This window comes from Patella vulgata, chromosome 6 (genome assembly GCF_932274485.2).
Source record: "Patella vulgata chromosome 6, xgPatVulg1.2, whole genome shotgun sequence".
In the NCBI taxonomy this organism is placed as follows: Eukaryota; Metazoa; Mollusca; class Gastropoda; family Patellidae; genus Patella; species Patella vulgata.
Genome location: NC_065884.2, coordinates 71,482,080 through 71,504,559, shown reverse-complemented (window position 1 = coordinate 71,504,559; position 22,480 = coordinate 71,482,080). Strand labels below are relative to the sequence as shown.

At 38.8% G+C, this 22,480-nt stretch overlaps 1 protein-coding gene across 1 annotated transcript in view; it reads right to left on the bottom strand.

Annotated features, from left to right (window-relative positions):
* Nucleotides 1–6,481: 6,481 nt before the first annotated feature.
* The window catches only part of LOC126825525 (myomodulin neuropeptides 1), a 95,200-nt gene continuing 79,201 nt past the window's right edge, over nucleotides 6,482–22,480 (bottom strand). Inside the window, exon 2 of the mRNA XM_050555178.2 lies at nucleotides 6,482–8,669. Within this exon, the coding sequence (XP_050411135.1) occupies nucleotides 7,801–8,669 (869 nt within the window). The 3' untranslated portion in view covers nucleotides 6,482–7,800. The remainder of the gene's footprint in view (nucleotides 8,670–22,480) is intronic.

Sequence of the window (22,480 nt, the reverse complement as noted above, 5' to 3'; positions counted from 1 at the left end):
CTTCTCAACATTCGTCAGCCCCAGCTAAGTGGGCGAAATTTGGGACTTGGAATACAGAGTGGAAGCTGTTGGGTAGACTATAGCCGTTGTTTAGTGGAATATAGTCTCTGTATGGTGGACATGAAATGGGGTTTAACGTCCTACTGATCTGCCCCGACTGGGCTAATAAAGGCGGGCATATGCCATACAGTGTGCTATGGGGGGATTTTTCCTGGACAGGTAGACCAGGAGCCCAGAGGGTCGAAATGAAATGAATGGGCTAATAGTGTACTATGAGAGCAGTTTGGGGCTAATTACTACTCATTTAACAAATTCCAACTGGCAGGGGATCTTTTAAGTGCACGCCAATATATACACGGGACACGTCCTGCACCACTGACAAGGAGAAACCACGTCGAAAAAATCCCTATGAACTTTCTTGGCCAACACCGTGAGCGAACCCACGACCTCCAGGATAGCGAGCCAGCGTCTTATCCACTTAGCCACCTTGGGTCCTCTCTGTATGGTTGAATAAGAAAGATCATATGATAGTCGCAAAATGATGGGAATATCGTGTTGACGCGACATTAAACTTCATCCCCCTCCGTGTGTTGATGAATAGGTTGTCAGACATTCGTTGTATAATTATTTACATGAGACAGGGGGAGACAACTTTGACAGATTATTTGTAAACAAAACATAACTGTCATCAACACGACGATAGTGTCTCATTCCTTCACAGATGCCAGTCTCCGTGTTTCAACATCAACAGAGTCTATAATCATCGCCTGATTAGAAAGATAGAGAAAATTTTCATTTCATATTTAACATGGCCTATTTCGTTATCGTTATAAACATACATTATGCAAGAGCTAAATCTGTCTATTGCAGGTCTTTCTTTAGGTCTGAAATGTTATCTAAATTATTAATTAAAAATTAATTAACCTATCCAGGCCATAATCAACTGTAGATGGCACAGCTAGCCAGCGATCTTTAGTGGATTGTGAGCCGATTTACTGCATAACTTTTCTTCACGACTTAACGATTAAATGGATAATCGAGACTATACTGTTTATCGTACCGACTTTAGTAATGATGATCAAGGCTAGCCGGAAATTTCAACCGCTTAGTTCTCGGTTCATAGTGGATCAATTTGAATAAAATTTTCAGCAAATTGCCTTTACATTATCTAGTTTTTAACTATTATAGTGAGAACTGCCAACTCGTTATCAAATCTCCCATAATGTATCTTTTAACCGTTTTTCTTATGACTATAAACCGAGATGATAATTCATACCCAGAAAAAGAAGATTCCACCACTTGAACCCCTACCGCCACAATACGTTCTGTAGAACATGTTGTTGTTAGTTAGTTGTATTTTACGTCCGCTTCCACCGAGGTGATATCGCAGACAATAACATGTTATGTATACAAGGTGCAATAATTTACAATGTGATTAGTGAAAAAGAGGATAATTAGGTTTTTATATATATGTACAGAAGACAATAATACAATAGGACAACGACTCGCCTATCTTAAGAAGTCACAGTGTCAAAGTTCTGGTGCGTTTGATTGGAGCCCTTGTTTTCGTTTGTTAGAGGTGGTGGGCTGCGTTTGATCGGGGAACTTGTTTTCGTTTGTTTGGAGAGTGGGGCTTCGTTTGATAGGGGAACTTGTTTTCGTTTTTTTTAGGGGAGGTGGGCTTCGTTTGATCGGGGAGCTTGTTTTCGTTTTTTAGGGGAGAGGGGCTTCGTTTGATTGGGGCGCTTGTTTTCGTTTGTTAGGGGTAGTGGGTTTCGTTTGATCGGGAACTTGTTTTCGTTTGTTAGGGGAGTAGGGCTTCGTTTTGACTGGGGAGCTTGTTTTCGTTTTTTCGGGGAGTAGGGATTCGTTTGATCGGGGAACTTGTTTTCGTTTTTTTAGGGGAGTAGCTTCGTTTGATCTGGGAACTTGTTTTCGTTTGTTAGGGGAGTAGGGCTTTGTTTCATCGGGGAGCTTGTTTTCGTTTTTTTAGGGGAGTAGGGCTTCGTTTGATCGGGGAACTTATTTTCGTTTGTTAGAGGAGTTTGTTTTCGTTTGTTAGAGGAGTTTGTTTTCGTTTGTTAGAGGAGTTTGGTTTCGTTTGATCGGGGAACTTGTTTTCGTTTGTTATGTTTGTTGTGGGGGCGTGTGTGTGTGTGGGGGGGGCATCGTTTGTAAGTTGTTTTGGTGCGTCTGTCTTTAAAAAGTAGGAGACATGGTGGCAAGCTCACTCACCAGAAGGTCCTGGATCCCATTGTTGCCTCCCGATTTTCTAACCTGGTTTCCCCTTGTCTCATGTTTGCAGGCACATAAAGGAATCGGCACCACATCTGTGCAACATTTCTCCCATAGCACACTATATGTTACAGGGAGATCAAACATTAGTTCCAATTTTATTTCTTTTTGATAGTAAGTCTAAGTACTCTGGACTGATTATCTCGTATATTGTTTTTGTACTGATAGTCCGTCTTTAGTAGGACGTTAAACCCCATTTTTTTTTCATTTGTAATGATATTAAAGAGGCACTATGTAAGAGCTAAATCTGCCCATTGCAGATCTTTCTGTGGGCCTACATTTATTAAAATGACAAGACCATAATCAACCATTGGTGCCATTGGATTGCTCGACCGTTAGTAGATTAAAACGGTTCGGCCATTTACTGATATAATTCAAAAATGGAGAAGCGAGGCTAAGTCTTAAATTACCAGTACGGTAGTAACCATCAATGCACACATCTTACCAAAACTACAACAATTGATAACTTCGCTCAAAGTAAAGTAATTTGAATAAAATTTTCAATATATTCATTTCGCATTATGTTGTTGAAATATTTTAGTGAGAATGACCTGCTCTTTTTCTAATTCTTACATAATGCCCCTTTAAACATACATTATGCAAGAGCTAAATCTGCCTATTGCAGATCTTTCTTTGGGCCTGAAATGTTATATAAACTATTAATTAGACATTTATTAACATGACAAGGCCATAATCAACTCTTGATTTTCACTGGATTTGAATCCGATTTGCTGCTCAACGCTCATTGATGATTTAATCCAAAATTTGATATTCGAGACTATGTTTTTTATCGTACCAATATTAGTAATGATGATCGAGGCTAGGCCTAAAATTCAAACGCTAATATCCCTGTTCAGAGTGGAGCATATTCCTTTTACACTATCTAGTGAGAACAACCAGCTAATTCTTATAATGCCCCTGTAAGTAAGGTGTTTGGATGGCTGAATGGTTAGCACGTGCACGCTGTACCAGTTTGTCATTGAGTCAAATGGCGTGCTTTCGATTCTCCGGCTGTACGTGACAATGAGTAGGGTCGCCTGTCCAACCTTGTGTTTTTTTACGGGTCCTCCGGTTTCCTGCCACTGTTAAATATCCCTACGCGTAAGGACCCTTACGCACAAGCGAATTATTGAAATAAAAGTAGACCATATGTTAGTCCCGAAATGACCTAGTTTGTGTCGGGTGGACGTTACCCCCCCCTCTCTCTCTCTCTCTCTCTCTCTCTCTCTCTCTCTCTCTCCCTTTAAGTAAGAATTGAAATACAATATCCTTGTATAGATTGTTTAGAAATCGTTAAATGGCTGTCTATATGTCAATTAGGTACTTGGACGTAGTAAGAACATTTATAGATATTCCAATAAGCTACTTTAACGTTCATTGTTTTTATAAGTCTCCACTTAAAAGTATTAATGAATAGGGGTTTAAACCACTCATAAAACATAGATCGATCGAATAATGTATGTTTCAAGCTTGATGTCAAATGTCTTGAAAACCGAACTTCGACGGGTCCATAATGGCTGACAATAAATGGTGCATAGGACTTCGAATAAGTACATGAAATGAAATGGGGTTTAACGTCCCACTGTTTTGCTCCGACTGGGCAAATGAAGACGGGCATACGCCATACAGTGTGCTATCAGGGCATTGTTGCCCGGATAGCGCGCTACCGCCTACTCTTATATCGAATTCCAACGGCCAAGGGATCTTTTACGTGCACGCCACATCGTTTTTTCGCTACATCCGAACGACTAGACAACTGTCCTTGCCAGGCCCTCCTTCTAGCAGCACCCCTGACAAGGGGGAAACCACGCCGGAAAATCCCAATGAACTTTCTCGGCCAAGCCTTCGAGTAACATAGTAATACGAAGCGTAAAGTTGTAATTAGGGAAAGAGTAGACGGAATACGCAGCTGTCCTGGCGAAATTCTCCTACCCAGCACCGCACACGTATGTTATTCCTCAGACAATAGCAAGCGTAAAGTTGTAATTAGGGAAAGAGTAGACGGAATACGCAGCTGTCCTGGCGAAATTCTCCTACCCAGCACCGCACACGTATGTTATTCCTCAGACAATAGCATCATTTTCTATAGAGTTGAGACTGGGAATATAATGGAGTTTAATGTGTCGTAAACACAACACGTCCGGAATTGTCAGGATAAAATACAAGATAATCGGTGGTATTGTGTACAATGCAAGAATTTTGCTCAGACTTTGGCGTTTCCGGCAACTGGACCTTGTTTTGTTGTCCCTTCCGAATGACCGGGCACTCCACAGACACCACCCCTGAGACCGGGTTTGAAATATCCAGATTATCCTTCGAGGCTTTGGCGTTTCCGGCAACTGGACCTTGTTTTGTTGTCCCTTCCGAATGACCGGGCACTCCACAGACACCACCCCTGAGACCGGGTTTGAAATATCCAGATTATCCTTCGAGGCCTAGATTCGAACCCATCCTAGAGTCTAGTGCCACTGTGACCGATCGACTTCCGCGACAATCTTCTGCTGTTCATACTAAACTCACACTGTCTACAATTAGCGTCTATTGACAACATCAACTAAGCTAGTTGACCGACATTTTTATCATTAAATCGACGATTTTAGTCGAAAACATTAAGTACACCTTGAGAATTTTGAGAAGTGTTAATTCCGCTTCCATTTGATTAAATTAAATATGTTTATTTAGTCGTTCTGTGTATTGAAGATGTAAAATACAGTAGAACCGTATTACAAAACAATATTTGGATATGGCGGTCATTTAGGTCAGAGATCTATTCTCGAAGTATGAAGTAGAGGGATCTCTGTGTACAGAATGCACATGCCATTCTAGACAAGAGTCCATAGCTATTACGCTCTGACCGATCGATGGGAAGTTGGAGGTGGTGGATGCCCGAATGGTTGGTGCGTGCGCGTTGTATCATAAGCTTTGTCTTTGAGTCACCTGGCGTGGTTTCGATTCCCGGTTGTACGTGACAAGGAGTAGGGTCGCCTGTCCAACCTCATGTATTTTCTCCGTGTCTTCCGGTTTCCCCACACTGCGTAAGCGAATTATTAAAATAAAATTGAACCATATGTTAGTCCCGAAATGACCTAGTTTGTGTCGAGTGGACGTTAAACCCACCTCTCTCTCTCTCTCTCTCTCTCTCTCGACTACCACGACAATCCTCTGTTTGAAGGCTGACAAATGTTTTCATGAACTGGATGCAGGATAACGTGATTGACTTATTAATACAGTTATCTGTACTAGTTTTACTATTAGTCCAGTTGTATGTATAAGTTCTACTATTTCGTCTATCATGTTTCAAGTAGAGAAGAACATACAACATTAATTCACTCGTAAGTTACTTTCTCTGTAAGGATAGAATGTAATTAATACGCCCACCTTGAAGGGTTACACCACCAGTACCAAGTGCATCTGTACGGTCATGTCCATGAATGTGATTAGTACGCCCACCTTGAAGGGATACACCACCAGTACCAAGTGATCAGCACGATCATGTCCATGAATGTAATTAGTATTCAATAACCCAGAACCGTTCTAATTTCTTAAAACCCAACCCTGAATTACTTGCAGAAAGAAGAATATATGGCACCCGCTTTCGCCATCTTCTTGAACGTAATGCCGGTCGTCAGTAGTCCAGTCGGTGCAAAGACATGAAATGAAATGTGGTTTAACGTCCTACTGTTCTGCTCCGATTTGTGCTAATGAAGACGGGCATACGCCATACAGTGTGCTATGAGGGAAATTTTGCCCGGGCAGCGGCACTACGGCCTACTCTTATATCGAATTCCAATCTTTTACGTGCACGCCAATGTGTACACGGGACCTCGGCTTTTCGTCCCATCCAAACGACTAGTCAGGCCCTCCCCACCTCCCCCTTTCAGTTCCATTCCACCAATCCCGTTTTTCTATGGATTCCTCAATTTGATGTCCCCAGGGAGGTACCGTGCCAGATGATAATGTCAATGAGGCTAAGGGAAAATAAACATTTACCGGTGTTAATACCCCATTCATACATGCACCACGACCTGGCCACGACTTTACAAGTTAGCTTTAAAGGGGGCTTTATGACGCTATAGTATTTTCTTCGTCCCAATCTATGATGTGGGGGTAGGTCGTTAACAGACCTATCATCAGACTCCAGATGGAAGCGAGTCCTGCTGCAAAAACTACTAGTGACGTCATGTCAAAACCTTTCATTTTTATTGTGGTTGGATGAAAAACAAACATTACAAATTTACAACTGAAACGAAAGCGAAGGGCGTCTTCTGTAAAAATTAGAATTGTTTATTTCTTATTTCAAATATTTTACAAAAACGAATTATTATTATTGTTATTGTTTTAACAGCCACCGAAAAGGCAACATTTCTATGTAACATCTCATAAACATATTGGCATACATTTTAATTATTAGCTAAATAAATATATATATATATATATATATATTACTTAATAAAAGGGAGAAAATCCGAGCTCACGAGGAGAAGAGGGGTGGGTGTGAAATTTGGGAAGAATGGGCGTGAGTTACCCACCGTAAACAAAAACAATAAATGGAATGTTTTAAGTTAGTCCGTTACAAAACGAAATAAAACAATCACAAAGAGAAGGGGTTGTGTTGTATTTACTGGAGTAGATCGTGACATAGCCAGGGTGTGCTTACCCTTCTTGGAACACTCAATACCACTTTCTATTGCTTACAATTCACCCACTGTAATTTTTGTTTCAGTTCCTGATTTAAGCCGTGATTCTGTGTGTGGCTTAGGTTTAGTGTTCAGCGATTGGTATCAAGCATTTAACGTCGTAACAATAAAACATGACTGTTTCGTTTCGTTTCTTATGGCCCAGTGTACATCGATTGGTGTTCTTCATATAAGGTATCTTCGGTGTAATAAGCTTTAAATCATTTCGTTCCGTTAAGTTTTAAAGTTATCTTTGATCTTACTCTCCACTAACGATTAAAGATCGTTCGATAAAGCCTTGCTGATGCCATATTGGTCACAAATTCTGCACTTTCACAGAAGAAAAAAAACCTTCAGAAAGCACCAGATCAAACTGTTGATCGCGGAACTATTGATGAAAGTTTGCAGTTTCGGTTTAAATGACTCAGGAGTAATTAAAAATATGGAAATGTGACAAATAGTTTTAGGGCGATGATTTTCAAAGGTCGGTAGTATAACTTGATTCTTGATTCTTGTTTGTTGATCTTGTCATTGTACGAGACGGGGTATGCTTACTATTTCTAGAACATCTGATACCACTTTCATATAATTAACAACTCCATATATAGTCATTGGTTTCCGGGTACGAATTTAAAATCCTGTTAACATTTAAGAGAAAGTAACAAAACAAAATAACTCACAAAACTAAAGGGGATGAGTTTTCCGTATAACACATTCAGGGGTCTTGGGAGGGGTTATTATTGCACAATTTGAAAGGTGGTTTTCTTGTTTATAAATGATAATTTCGCTTCTATTTTCAATGAGAAACAGCACCGGAAACCGGAAGTCTTTATGTACTTCTCCCTAGTCGGAGCATCGACAGCCCTCTTGTTTCCACGGAATGTTCATCATCGGATTTTTTGCCCATTCTTAACATACTCATTGGCCGTTTTCCCATTCTAAGCATGCTCATTGGTCGTTTTCCCATTCGTAACATACTCATCGGTCGTTTTCCCATTCTGAGCATGCTCATTGGTCGTTTTCCCATTCGTAACATACTCATTGGTCGTTTTCCCATCCGTAACATACTCATTGGTCGTTTTCCCATTCTGAGCATGCTCATTGGTCGTTTTCCCATTCTAAGCATGCTCATTGGTCGTTTTCCCATTCTTAACATACTCATACGACGTTTTTGTTCTTCTGTTATTCCATCGTCCGTACCGGAGCGACCAAGACGTAACATTCCTAAGGCTCGTTTTTGATAGGCCTCTTCCTCTTCCATCTCTGGATAACTTATTGGATAATATTCATTGATCTTATCATCTTCATTTTTATCTTCAAAACCACCTTCTTGTAATTTGTCTAAATCTGGGATTTCGACTTCTTTTGGGGTTTCGGGATAATCAGGTAGAGATCTTTTAAAACGGGGGAATGAGGGAGGATGTGGGTAGGGTGCTGGGTAGTTATAATCTTCAAGTGCGGACTTTTCAGCCTGTTTTTGCATTAATATCTCTAAAATAAGTTCTTTGAGTTCTTCATCACTATCTTCAGGCTCGGGCTGAGAACGACCCATTCTGAACATGGGGAAATTTGTCCGTTTTCCTAAGCGTAACATCTGTAGCCCACGACCTAACCTCAGCATGTTAAGACCACCTCGCTTCATCCTCGATAACGACTCATCCTCTGGCTTCTGTTCTGTTGTTTCTTCTTTAGAGCAAACTGAAAAATACAAAAAATAAAAATACATTAGAGTCGTGTGAAACTGCTTAAATCAAGTGAAATAGAGTTTAAAGTTGTACTGCTCTGTTCGAACTGGACCAATGAAGAGGTACACATGCAATGTGGCGTATCTGTATACTCTTTATATTAAAGGAGCTAAATCGCTAACATTTGGGACCTATAAATTGACAAAAGTGGGTCGCAACTCATATAATACTGTAATATGAATGTATAAAAACTGATATACATTCAATGGTTTCCGGATTTTACTCTAATTTCAAATCAGTTATGTTCCGCGAAATAAACCCGCAGTCCCAATCGAATGCAAATTTCTAGCGCCTGGTTATTCCAGTCTACATACGCCGTTTGGTTTGGTGCAATATGTCTAGCCTCGTTCCTCGAGTCTCTTGCTAGAACTGGGGCTGAAACGCATTATGGTACACGAGTCGTGTACCAATGGCAAACTGTTTATTTTGTCTTAAATATTGGATATCAGAAGCCCATCTTTTTCAAGTAAGATCACAGTATCAATGTCGATTTAAATTGACAAATAATTTGTGTTTTCAATGTTGAAGATTTTGGATGATATTGAGTTAGAGACTTAGCTACGTTAAGCAGCACATCGGTTTGGTGTCATTCGCAAACCCAAAACCACATGGAACAGCCATATCCACTGAGGCACCGTGACGAGTAATGTTTCGTTCTGTTGAAACCCAATTTGAGTGTAAAACCTCAGAAAAGTTTGACATTGAGTAATTTTTACATTTGATAAAGAACGTTTATTTTCCTGGATGATACCATAACAATTGAAATATTCAAAAACATCAGTATCTATAATGCATGCAGCGCAGCACTTCAGATCTCCCGGAACCCCTGGATGAATATTAATCGTTTTACTTGTTTATTTGACATGTAGTATAAAACCTTCCATTCATCCATCTTGCCACTTATTTCCTTCCGTTTAATAATCTCAATTTTAGATTAACCACGAAAAACTCCGCTAGCTGGTATCATTTAACGAAACGAACAATTCCAATTATCTCGCATCACAAATGATATAAATCACGTCAAGAGCGGGGTATGAGAAAAATTTGATTAATATTCCTGTAATAAGTATATTAGATGGAAGGAACATAACACCATCACGTAGTGTTAAAGCCTAGGGTAAAGAAACGACACAAAATGGTCCCTTGATCGTATGAGCAGACTTCAAAAGGAATTGACGCATTTTTAATTAAATGAGTAAATCTATGAAGAGCGGTGTAATGGCGATGGATTAGAAAGTTCATTTGATCGATATTAATTACATCGTTATAGCTGTAGAAAAATATTGGCTTTTTGTCAAAAAATCGGAACATTCCGACTAATTGATATATACTCATTTTTAAATACTGAGTAGAAGGAAGCAATGTCTTTTAGCAGAGAGAGAGAGAGAGAGAGAGAGGAGGAGAGAGAGAGAGATAACATCCACTTGACACAAACTAGGTCATTTCGGGACGAACATATGGTTCAATTTTATTTCAATAATTCCCTTGCGCGTAGGGTTCTTTAACAGTGGGAGGAAACCCGAGGACCCGGAGAAAACCCACGAGGTTGGACAGGCGAACCTATTCTTGTCACGTACAACCGAGGAATCGAAACCAGACCAGTTGACTCAATGACCTATCAGTCTAATACCGTTCAACGACACCTATATAAATATTATGACGGAGCCTTTGTTAATCCGATTGCACCAGATGATCTGCCGTTAATATTTTGTTAATAATCAATCTCAGTTTATTTCAACGTGAATTAAGTCGTGAAAAGTTAAATATTTTTTTTAGACAATGGAAAAAAAGATGAGCGGATTTAAAGATTGGGATTTTGAAAACAATATCTGATATTAATAATTGAGTTGTAATTAAAATATAGTAATATATTGTTTATATGTATATGTGAATTTGTCAAGCCGTGGTTTTCAGTGCTCGTAGCACAGATTAGGACTAATCCGAACTCAGAATTCGTGTAAACCAAATTACGAAATATTATACGGCTGATCTGCTGGAATCTTCTCATAACAAAATATATATAATGCCTATTGTTCATCGAATAGGTAAGTGACCGAGCCGTTGCAAATTATTAATGCATTATTCCTAGAGAGATTTCATTGGGAGCCAGGCTCGTGGAATATCTCGTGTGATCGGGATGTTTCAGGAATCTTCGACGGTGTTGAAATGTGAAAACTATAAGGCGAATACAACATTGCCGGTCTTATAGTCTTATAGCAACATAGTCATCTGTACGTCAAGTCCATAATGTCACGCACGAGGCACTTATTGTAATTAGTTGGAAAGTTTTCTTTTAACAATTGAAACCATTCTCAATATATCGTTAATATAACTTCAATATATCATTCATATATCCTCATTTATCTTCAATACATGGTTATTAATGTACCGTTAATATAACTTGAATATATCGTTAATATAACTTCAATGTACCGTTAATATAACTTGAATATATCGTTAATATAACTTCAATGTATCGTTAATATAACTTGAATATATCGTTAATATAACTTCAATGTATCGTTAATATAACTTGAATATATCGTTAATATAACTTCAATGTATCGTTAATATAACTTGAATATATCGTTAATATAACTTCAATGTATTGTTAATATAACTTCAATGTATCGTCAATATAATCTCAATATATCGTTAATATATATCGTTAATGTATAACTTCAATATGTCGTCAATATAACTTCAATATATCGTTAATGTATAACTTCAATATGTCGTTATAATAGCTTCAATATATCGTTAATGTGTAACTTCAATATGTCGTTAATATAACTTCAATATATCGTGGGGGGTTGGATGGCTGAATGATTAGCGTGCGCGCGCGTTGTATCATAAAGTCTGTCATTGAGTCGACTGGCGTGGTTTCGAATCCCCGGTTGTATGTGACAAGGAGTAGGATCGCCTGTCCAACTTCGTGGGTTTTCTCCGGGCCCTCCGGTTTCCTACCACTGCTAAAGACCCCTACGCGCAAGCGAGTTGTTGAAATAAAATTAAACCATATGTTAGTCCCGAAATGACCTAGTTTGTGTCGAGTGGAGGTTAAACCCATTTCTCTCTCTCTCTATCGCTCTCTCTCTCTCTCTCTCAATATACCGTTGATATAACTTCAATGTATCGTTAATATAACTGCAGTATATCGTCAATATAACTTCAATATATCGTCAATATAACTTCAATATGTCGTTAATATAGCTTCAATATATCGTTAATGTATAACTTCAATATATCGTTGATATGACTTCAATATATCGTTAAAATTTGACTTCAATGTATCATTAAAGTATATCGTCAAAAAATCAGTGACACATCTCCAATATATCGTTTGTGGTATTCCATGTAAACATAATTACATTTAATTGTAAAGCTATACAATTTCGTTTATTTTTATATTTTGTGGAAATTAAGATTTTAAATCCGCAAAAAATCAAGAATCAAGAATCATTTACACAGTAGGAGTTTTCAACAACCCCTAGTTCTTATTGTCTGAACTATTTCACATCTTGTAGGCTTTAAAAGGAAATGTAAAAAAACCTAAAAGAGCTATTAATTCTTACTTTGAAAATGTCTTAATTTCCTGTGGCTATATGTTTGAATAGAATCGCCTCCATTTTTGACAAGTTTTTAGTGACCTCCGATACCGTAATTTCCTTCATTCATATTAGTGTGTTTCCTCCAGTAGGCCACACGAACAATTATCCCTGAAGCAGATTCTGAATAATTACATTAGATCGAAATTTCATTGTTATTCAATTTTTTTTGTACGATTTGTCATTGATAATACAACATATTGTTTTTATCTTTTATAAAATTAAGTGTAATTTAAGGGCTTTTAAATGCGATATTAATCCTGATGGTAAACAAACATTTTTGTCACTTCCATTTGCAGTTAATAGAACTTGATTTATTTATTGTGAAATCTTTTAAAAACACTTTACCGTTAAGTACCGTTTTATTGGTCAGGAAAGTTTTAAAGCAACCATTTAACATCTTTTAAAGCTACCGAAATATCCTAAATCACAGTAGCTATGTTTGTCAAGAATAGTTAATATACCCGGGTTCGTGTTCGACACTTGTTGTGGACGTCTAAGTGAGAAGCCACATACGATTATAATTCTTTGATTTCCAAAATGGAATAATATGAAATAAAATTGGGTTTAACATTCTACTGTTCTATATCAACCGTGCTAATGAAGACAGGCAATGAACTTTTTTAAAGTTCAATTTGCTTAATGTGTTTAATAGTTGCTTTACTGTTTTTAATAATTTTATTGTAAATTTATAAAGTTTAATAGTTAAATTGTTATGTTTGTACAGCGATTTGAGATTTTGTTTTAATGTAAATCACTTTATCGAAAATAAATTATTATTATTATTATTATTATTATTATCTATACAGTGTGCTATGAGGGAAAGTTTGCCCTCGTTGTTTGTTTCACCCTATTCCTCATGGGATTCCAACGATCAAAGTTTCTTCTACGTGCTCGCAAACGTGTACACATGACGTCAGTTTGTCGTCCCGTCCGATATTTCTATCCGATTCTAGTATGAGAAGTTTATATAGGTATGGACTTCAAGTGCCCATGTTTGACGCACCAATGTCAACAGGGTACAGCACCCTCGTATCTTTCAGAACTACTAACTGTATACCAGCCAACGTGTAGCATATAGCAGATCATGACTCATGCTGGCATTCATTACACAATGGATTCTTTGGGTTGTATTCCTAATTGTTTTCAAATTTGAGTGAAGTCTGTGTCACTACAGACCCGGGACTGTATAGCGCAGTGGACGCTTACGGCTAGCCCCCGGATCCATTCACTTTTTTTGAATTTTTTTTTTTTTTTGAATTGTCTGTATGTTTGTGTTTTCCTGAGTATGATGTCCTGTCCGTGTATTTGTTTTTGTGTAAATTTTGTGTGGCGCAGTCCCCCTGCACTTACTATTTGAGATTACAGCATCAGAACATGTTGTGCATACAATCATCAAAATTAAAACAGAAGCTTTAGTACTGCTGCACCAGAACTGTGGAACAATTTACCTCAAACTATTCGCGACAGCAAAACTCTTACAAGTTTCAAATCCCAATTAAAAACCCTCTTGTTCAAACAATCTTATGTTGACTGAACAGACTTGTATATAGTTTATTGCTCCTAAAAGCGCTTTGAGCATGCTTATGGATGGATTTTGAAATGAAATGAAATGAAATGAAATAGGGTTTAACGTCGTACTGTTCTGCCCCGACAGAGCTAATGAAGACGGGCATATACCATACAGCCTACTCTTATATCTAATTCCAGTTGTCCGGGGATCTTTTACGTGCATACCAATGTGTACACGGCACCTCGGTTTTTCGTCCTGCATCACTGACAAGGGGGGACCACGCCGGAAAATCTGGATAAACTTTCTCGGTCAATGCAGGGATCGAACACCAGACCTCCAGGCTAGCGAGCCAGCAGCGTCTTGCCCAGATTCCCCGGATGGATTTGGTGGTTAAGAAAGGAACATTTATAATTATTCTCACTATAGGTATCAAAGTGTTGTGTGTAATCAAATGTATTTATCCATACGGATAAAGATGTGTCCTGTCTAGAGTTCAGGTAGCCAGAAAGTTTTTGGTGTATCTGCATATTTAATACGATAGAGAGGAACAAAGAAATGTAGTTTAACGTCCACTCAAAACAGACTAGGCCATTTCTGGACGAACACATGGTTCAATTGTATTTTAATAATTAAAGGGGAGAGAGAGAGAGAGAGAGGGAGAGAGAGAGAGAGAGAGAGAAATGGGGTGTTAACGTCCACTCGATACAAACTAGGTCATTTCGGGACTAACATAGGGTTTAATTTTATTGCAATAATTCTTTTGCGCATAGGGTTCATTAGCAGTGGGAGGAAACCGGAGGACCAGTAGAAAACCCACAAGGCTGGACAGGCGACCCTATTTCTTGTCACGTACAACCGGAGAATCTAAACCTAACCAGTTGACTCAAGACTGATCTTATGCTAACCATTCAGCCCACCCCCTCCGATGTACATACCCCGTGGATATCTTATAAGATGAGTTTGTGTAATCGAATATTGTATTTCACTCCATGTTAAACTTAATCAACTCATCGATACAGAGAGCTACGACAAATAATAAAAATAACCCAACAACTTGCCATTTTCTTTTTTTTAAAAAAGAAATAATAATGGATTATTGTTTGTATGTTTTTAATTCATTTTATTATTGCGGTTAAACGAGAGAGCATTGATAAACGTTCTCGTTAAAAATATATTACGCAATATCATTAATCATCGTTCCTTTCTTCATTACTTCAGTCTTCTTATTAAGAAGATATGACATCTATCATAGAAAATGCATTTCCATTACTTCACTGGTGCACCCTTAAACGTCAAGTGGTTTCCTCCAATTTCAGGAATCGATAAAATTATGATTATTTCTAGATTAAACGACACGAAGTAATGAAATACAATTATATCTGATGATTAACCAACCGTGGTGCGTGTATTTAATGGATGTATTAATTACTTTATGGGCGTGTAATCACCGTTAATTTAATATTTTGTTTCAGCTACAGTGTCAATCATTCTTCTCCAAGAAAATGAAGGGCGTTGTCTATTATCATGCTGGTTAGGGAGATCAGGTTGACTGCGGTGGGAGGTTGGGCGGGGGTGAGGCTGGTTGTAGGTGAGATTTGACCGGTTGTTGGGGGAGGGGGAGGTTGGGGATCAGTCCGGTTGTTGGGAGAGGGGGTGGGATGAGGCTGGTTTTAGGTGAGATTTGAGCAGTTGTTTGGGGGGGGGGGGGCAGTCCGATTGTAGGTGAGATTTGACCAGTTTTTGGGGGATGAGGCTGGTTTTAGGTGAAATTTGACGGGTAGTTGGGGTGGGGGGCAGTCCGGTTGTAGATGAGATCTGACCGTCCGATTGTAGATGAAATTTGACCGACTGTTAAAGAAACCAGGTCAGTTGTAGACTAAATAAGCCAGATTGCCCACCGTGGCTTTCCAATTACCAAGAAACATTCGTCCATGTGGAACATAGTGTAACCAGGTTTTTCAGGTGTCAGCTGAATTTATTTCATCAACCTCGCCCCCCCCCCCCATCTTGTGGTGATGATGTCTAGAAAGGCACAATCATTACCATATTAGTAAATGCGGTAGTATTAGTACTGTGGCTTGCCACTCACTTGTTTTCTTTTCCATTTGAGAGGCAGGTGCACAAACTCTAAACGCACCAGTGTCTCACGTTTGCTTAGTCGGTGACAGATACCGAGTGAGACCACGTACAGGATTTAACTTGGGTACACGAATGAAACCACGTACACGAATGAAACACGTACAGGAGTGAAAACACGTACACGAATAAAAACACGTACAAGAGTGAAAACACATATAGGAATAAAACTACATACACGCATTAAATCACGTACAAAAGTGAGGCCATGTAGATGTGTAAACCCACGTACAAGAATGAAACCATGTACAAGAGCGAAACAACGTACAAGCACCAACCACGTAAAGAGTGAAACCACGCACAAAAGTGATACCACGTACAAAATTGATACCACGTACAAATGTGATACCACGTACAAAAGTGATACCACGTACAAAAGTGATACAACGTAAAAGAGGGAAACAGCGTAACAGGCATCAAACCACGTAAAAAGTGAAATCACGTACACGCATCAAATCACGTGCACGAGTGGGGCCATGCACAAGAGTAAATCCATGTACCAGAATGAATCCGTATACAAGAGGGATACCACGTGAAACAGTGTACAAGCATCAAACCACGTAAAACAATTGAACGCACGATACTGGTTAATGTTTCTACTCCAGAATGGATGCTATATTGACTCGGTCAGTTGTCAGCCAGTTGTAACAAAGCCTGATATATCGTTTCTCTTATCGACTGAGTTTAACACACAATTAACAAAACACCCGATATGTAGACATCTTACTTAACGAATGACAACCATATGACAGTTTCTCAACCAGTTAATATATCGCCAACAACTTCATTGTAACCGGTTATCCTAATATTGTTCTTATCGATTAATCGGTTATTTTAAACATGCGAATTTGATTTCTAATTACCACTTGTTAATTATTATTAGGCTATATAATATCTAACATAAATATGTCTATTTATTCTGTATTAAATAAACTTCACTTGTAACCGGTTACAAGTAGCATAATATTGTTTGAATCGATTAATCGAATATAGCCGGCTAATATCCGGTGTACTTTTATATTTTACACGAGAGAATGTGGCTTTATTAGTTAGTCTTTTGTTAATTATGATTAACATACTAAAAACCGATATAGGCCCATAAAAACTAATTATTACTGCTGAAACTATGAAACACAAAATACCGCTCTTCAACATAATAAAAGTCTGTATCATTAAAAAGATTCCAGAAGGTTAGTGCGTGAGCGTTGTATCATAAGGTCTGTCATTGATTCAACTGGCGTGGTTTCGATTCCCCGGTTGTACGTGACAAGGAGTAGGGTCGCCTGTCCAACCTCATGGATTTTCCCCGGGTTCTCCGGTTTCCCCTCACTGCTAAAGACCTCTACGCGCAAGCGAATTATTGAAATGACATTGAACCATATGTTAGTCCCGAAATTATCTATTTTGTGTCGAGTGGACGTTAAATCCGGTTACTATCTGGTTACTATGGTAATCACACCAGCTATTTTAAGTAGGCCCACGACATAATATTGACATTATACCTTCTCCACCTTTGGGAATGGTTTGGAACCGGAACAAGTTAATTTGGTGTTGTGATAATAATAAAATAAAAACTATACCCCGGAAAATAAGCGGAAGGACGTCCTGAGGATAAACTGTTTAAATAGCGTGTTGATGTTTCAAATTCACAAACAATTTAATTTTTTAATGACGACAATCGTGAGTTGCGGAGAAAGTTATCCGGTCTCCTAACTCCAAGAATAAAGAAATCTGTTGTAATGACCTCGCCCTCTTCAGACTTGTGTAAATGTTTACTTGTGAGTTTGTTAGCCTCCTTTTAAACAGAATTTACTGGAGGTCCCCTAGTCCTTAGTTGGAATCTTCTCGGGGGGGGGGGGGATTAACATCCGCTCGACACAAACAGGCGACCCTACGTCTTGTCACGTACCAGCGAGGAATCGAAACCAATCCACTTGACTCACGAGAAGGTATTCTATTGAGAGAGAGAGAGATAGAGAGAGAGAGAGGGAGAGAGGGAGAGGGAGAAATGGGGTTTAACGTCCACTCGACACAAACTAGGTCATTTCAGGACTAACATATGGTTCAATTTAATTTCCATAATTCGCTTGCGCATAGGGGTCTTTAGCAGTGGGAGGAAACCGGAAGACCCGGAAAAAACTCTCGAGTTTGGACAGTCGACCCTACTCCTTGTCACGTACAACCGGGGAATCGAACCAACCCCTGGGTATAACAATGCATTAAGCGAGTTATCTGTTCTCGTGAGCTGAATGTACTGTCTGTAATGAAATTAAATGAAATGAAATGGGGTTTAACGTCCTACTGTTCTGCTCCTAACCTGGGCTAATGAAGACGGGCATACGCCATACAGTGTGCTATGAGGGAAATTTTGCCCGGGCAGCGGCACTATCGCCTACTCTTATATCGAATTCCAACTGCCAAGGGATCTTTTACGTGCATTCCAATGTATACACGGGACCTTGGTTTTTCGTCTCATCCGAAGGACTAGATAGCTGTCCTTTCCAGGCCCTCCGTCCTGCATCACTGGCAAGGGGAAACCGCGCCGGAAAATCGGGATGAACTTTCTCGGCCAATGCAGCGATCGAACACCCGACCTCTAGGCTAGCGAGCCAGCGTCTTACCCACTTAGCCACGTGATCCCCACTGTCTGTAATATAAAACAAACCTGTTTTGGAGAATTAGCAGACTATAAGAACGACAGACACTGTTTGTTTATACGATAACAGTCTACCATGTTAATTTCTTTATGAATACCGCCTTATAAACAACCGGATATGGGTGTTTTACGACAACCATTAGTGGTTACATAATCAGGTTAGAAGTGAATAGGAAATAGTTGGGCTAATTATTATCATTATTCTGTCTCGTCGTTTGTAGTATCAGATTATCAGGTCGTAATTATAAATGGCGGATATTAACAGAGAAAGAACTGAGTACTAGTGTCGCCATCTTCACTCTGTTGTATGTAGGCCTGATAAAGGCAATCTCCCGGCACGACTGAGATGCTGAGATAGCGCTGCGAAAAAATATATATGAAATGAAATGAAATGGAGTTTAACGTCCTACTGTTCTGCTCCGGATTGGGCTAAAGAAGACGGACATACGCCATACAGTGTGCTATAAGGGAAATTTTGCACTATGTTCTACTCTTATATGAATTAAAACAAATAAATAAACAAGAGGCCTATATGTAAAACGTACCCTTGATAGTTTATTACATGCGTCTTTAAAATATTATACGTACACTTTTAAACATACATTATGCAAGAGCTAAATCTGTCTATAGCAGGTCTTACTTTAGGCCTGAAATGTTATCTAAATTATTAATTAGACATTTTAAATAACCTATCCAGACCATAATCAACTCTAGATGGCATCGCTACCCTGCGATCTTAAGTGGATTGTGAGCCGATTTACTGCATAACTTTCCTTCTCGATTAAACGATTAAATTTACTGCATAATTTTCCTTCTCGATTAAACGATTAAATGGATAATCGAGACTATGTTGTTTATCGTACTGACTTTAGTAATGATGACCGAGGCTATGCAGAAATTTCATTCGCTTCGTTCTCGGTTCATAGTGGATTAATTTGAATTAAATATTTTAGCAATTTGCCTTTACGTTATCTAGTTTTTAATTATTATAGTGAGAACTGCCAACTCGTTATCGAATCTCCCATAATGTACCTTTAAGAAAACCCGGTTCCACTTATCTTTTGGTTGGAAAGTTGTATCTAAGCAACCGAGAACCAATTTCCTGAGGCTAAACTATCTCCGGATCAGTATAACTGAAATTAGATCCAAATCTTATTTCGTTTCGGTTTTAAAATTTCCATTAATCCACGGTGTAGCAAAGTTAAACAAAAAGGAAATGAAAGAACCGAAGGTAAAGGCGTGTCTGTTATTTAAAGTAAAACGGGTTTTAGAAATGAAATGGGGTTTAACATCCTACTGTTCTGCCCAGACTTGGCTAATGAAGACGGGCATAAGCCAGCGCTACGGGATATTTTACGTGCACGCCAATGTATAAACCGGACCTGTCTATTATATGAAGAGTGTGACGTAACTAACTATTTAAGGTGTAATGTCTTATCGCAGTATTTATAACCAACGTACTCGGAGCTCATAAAAGACAAAAATATCACCGAATACTACAAACGTCCATTTACAAGGCGGTAACACACGACTCGACGTCGCTACTACGTTTAATATCAATAATTACCATGCTTAACGTCATTTATAACGCCGTAAAACTCATCGCGACCTCGATAAATACCAAGTTTACTATCAGTACAATTCCTATATTTAAAGTTCATTTATAACGCGATAAAACTCTGCATGACGCCGCTAAATACTAAGTTTAATATCAGTACAATTCCTATATTTAAAGTTCGTTTATAACGCGATAAAACTCCGCATGATGTCGCTAAATACTACGTTTATTTTCAATACAGTTGCCATACTTAACCAACAACCTATTAACAATAATTAAAGTAATGTAAAATTGGTTAATTGAGTAGCGAAAGCTAAAAACATCTATTGGTGTAAATAGGTGATATAATAATTTATATTGTCCTCTTGTTGTATATTGGTCACGACATATATAGGAAGTGTCATTAAAGGGACCTTCCCTCGAAAAACGTTTAAACAGTATGTCTTACTAGTCTTTCCAGTACACGTCCGTAATTACCAAATCCGTAAAAAACACCAACAAATCGCTGGCTATTTCAAATGTTTATATCGAAAATCACTTGACACGAACGAAATGAAATTAACTTTGGTTTAACGTCCTACTTTTCGACACCTACCGGGCTAAAGAGATCTATCTTAGACCATGCAGTGTGTTAGGGGGAATATTTTGCCCAGAAAGCGGCGTTTCGTCGAAATCAAAGTGTCAAAGGTTATTTTAATTGTACGCCACCGTGTACATGTAATCTAAATTTTCCGGTCCACCCTAACCACTAAACGGTCTCACTACATAACCCAAAAATAATCCATAGAAAGATATTTAAAAAGAAAACAAAAATCAATTCAGGTTTCAAATTTGAAATGTGTATAAGTTCTTAATTATTTAAAAATACATTGTGCAAGAGTTAAATGTGTCTATTACAGGTCTTTCTTTAGGCCTGAAATGTTAAATGAACTATTAATTAGACATTATGTAACATGACAAGACCATAATCAACTCACAATGGCATCGCTAGCCTGAGATATTTACTGGATTAGGATCCAATCTGCTGCTCAACTTTCATTCCTGATTAAATCATGAAATGGATAATCAAGACTATGTTTTTTATCGTACCGACTTCAGTAATGATGATCGAGGCTAGGCCGAAAATTCAATCGCTAAATTATCGGTTCAAAGTGGGTCAATTTGACTGAAATTGTCAACAAATACCCTTTACATTATCTAGTTTTTAACTATTAAAGTGAGAACTGACAGCCCTTTGTCTAATCTCCCATAATGTATGTTTAATAAAGTATATGTACGGATTGTCCTATTAATAATGTAGAAAGATTATAATCTGTAAATAATTGTATGTTGTCGCGTCTTTCTGATCAAATAACATAACGGTCGTGATACTTGCTTGTGTGGTCTCTTAATTTACAAAAACACCCTCTAATTACGCTTTCGTGATGTTACAGTTTTAGGTCCAGATGTAATGAAATTGAGTTTAACGTTTTATTTTTCAATACCGACCGAATTAATGAAGACGGGCATACGCTATGCAGTCTACTATGGCGGAAACTTTACCCGGATGCGGGGTTGATGGCCGAATGGTTAACACATGCGCACTGTATCATACGGTCTGTCATTTAGTCAACTGGCGTGGTTTCGATTCCCCGGTTGTACGTAAGCAGTAGCAGGGTCGCCTGTCCAACCTCGTGGGATTTCTCCTGGACCTCCGGTTTGCCCCCACTATTAAAGACCCCTACGCACAAGCGAATTATTTAAATAAAATTGAACCATGTGTTAGTCCCGAAATGACTTAGTTTGTGTCGAGTGGACGTTAACCCCCCGCCTCTCTCTCGCCCCTCTCTCTCTCTCTCTCTCTCTCTCCCTCTCTCTTTCTCTCCCTCTCTCTTTGCCCGGATAGCGGCACTATGACATACAATTACTTATATTGAATTCCATCTGTTTCGTCCTACGTTATCCCTTGCCAGGCCCTCCATCTTGTACCATTGTCAAAGAGGAATCAGGTCGGAAATGGAGTTTAACATCCTACTTTTCTGGGAGCCACGGCGACTCAGTGAGTAAGACGTTGGGGCGTTAACGTGTTCGATCCCTGCGTTGACCGAGAAAGTTCATCGGTAAAACAGGCAGCGAGCTATTAATTCTAATTCGCCAAATTGCAAAGGTGCAAGTCAAAATGTACACGGAATCCAGACTGTACTTCGCATCCTAGCGACCGTGCGCTGTTCCTTGCAAAGTCATCTGACAAAAATAGATGACATAGAAAAATCTCAAGGAACTGTCTCGGTCAACACCCGGAACCCCTGGTTAA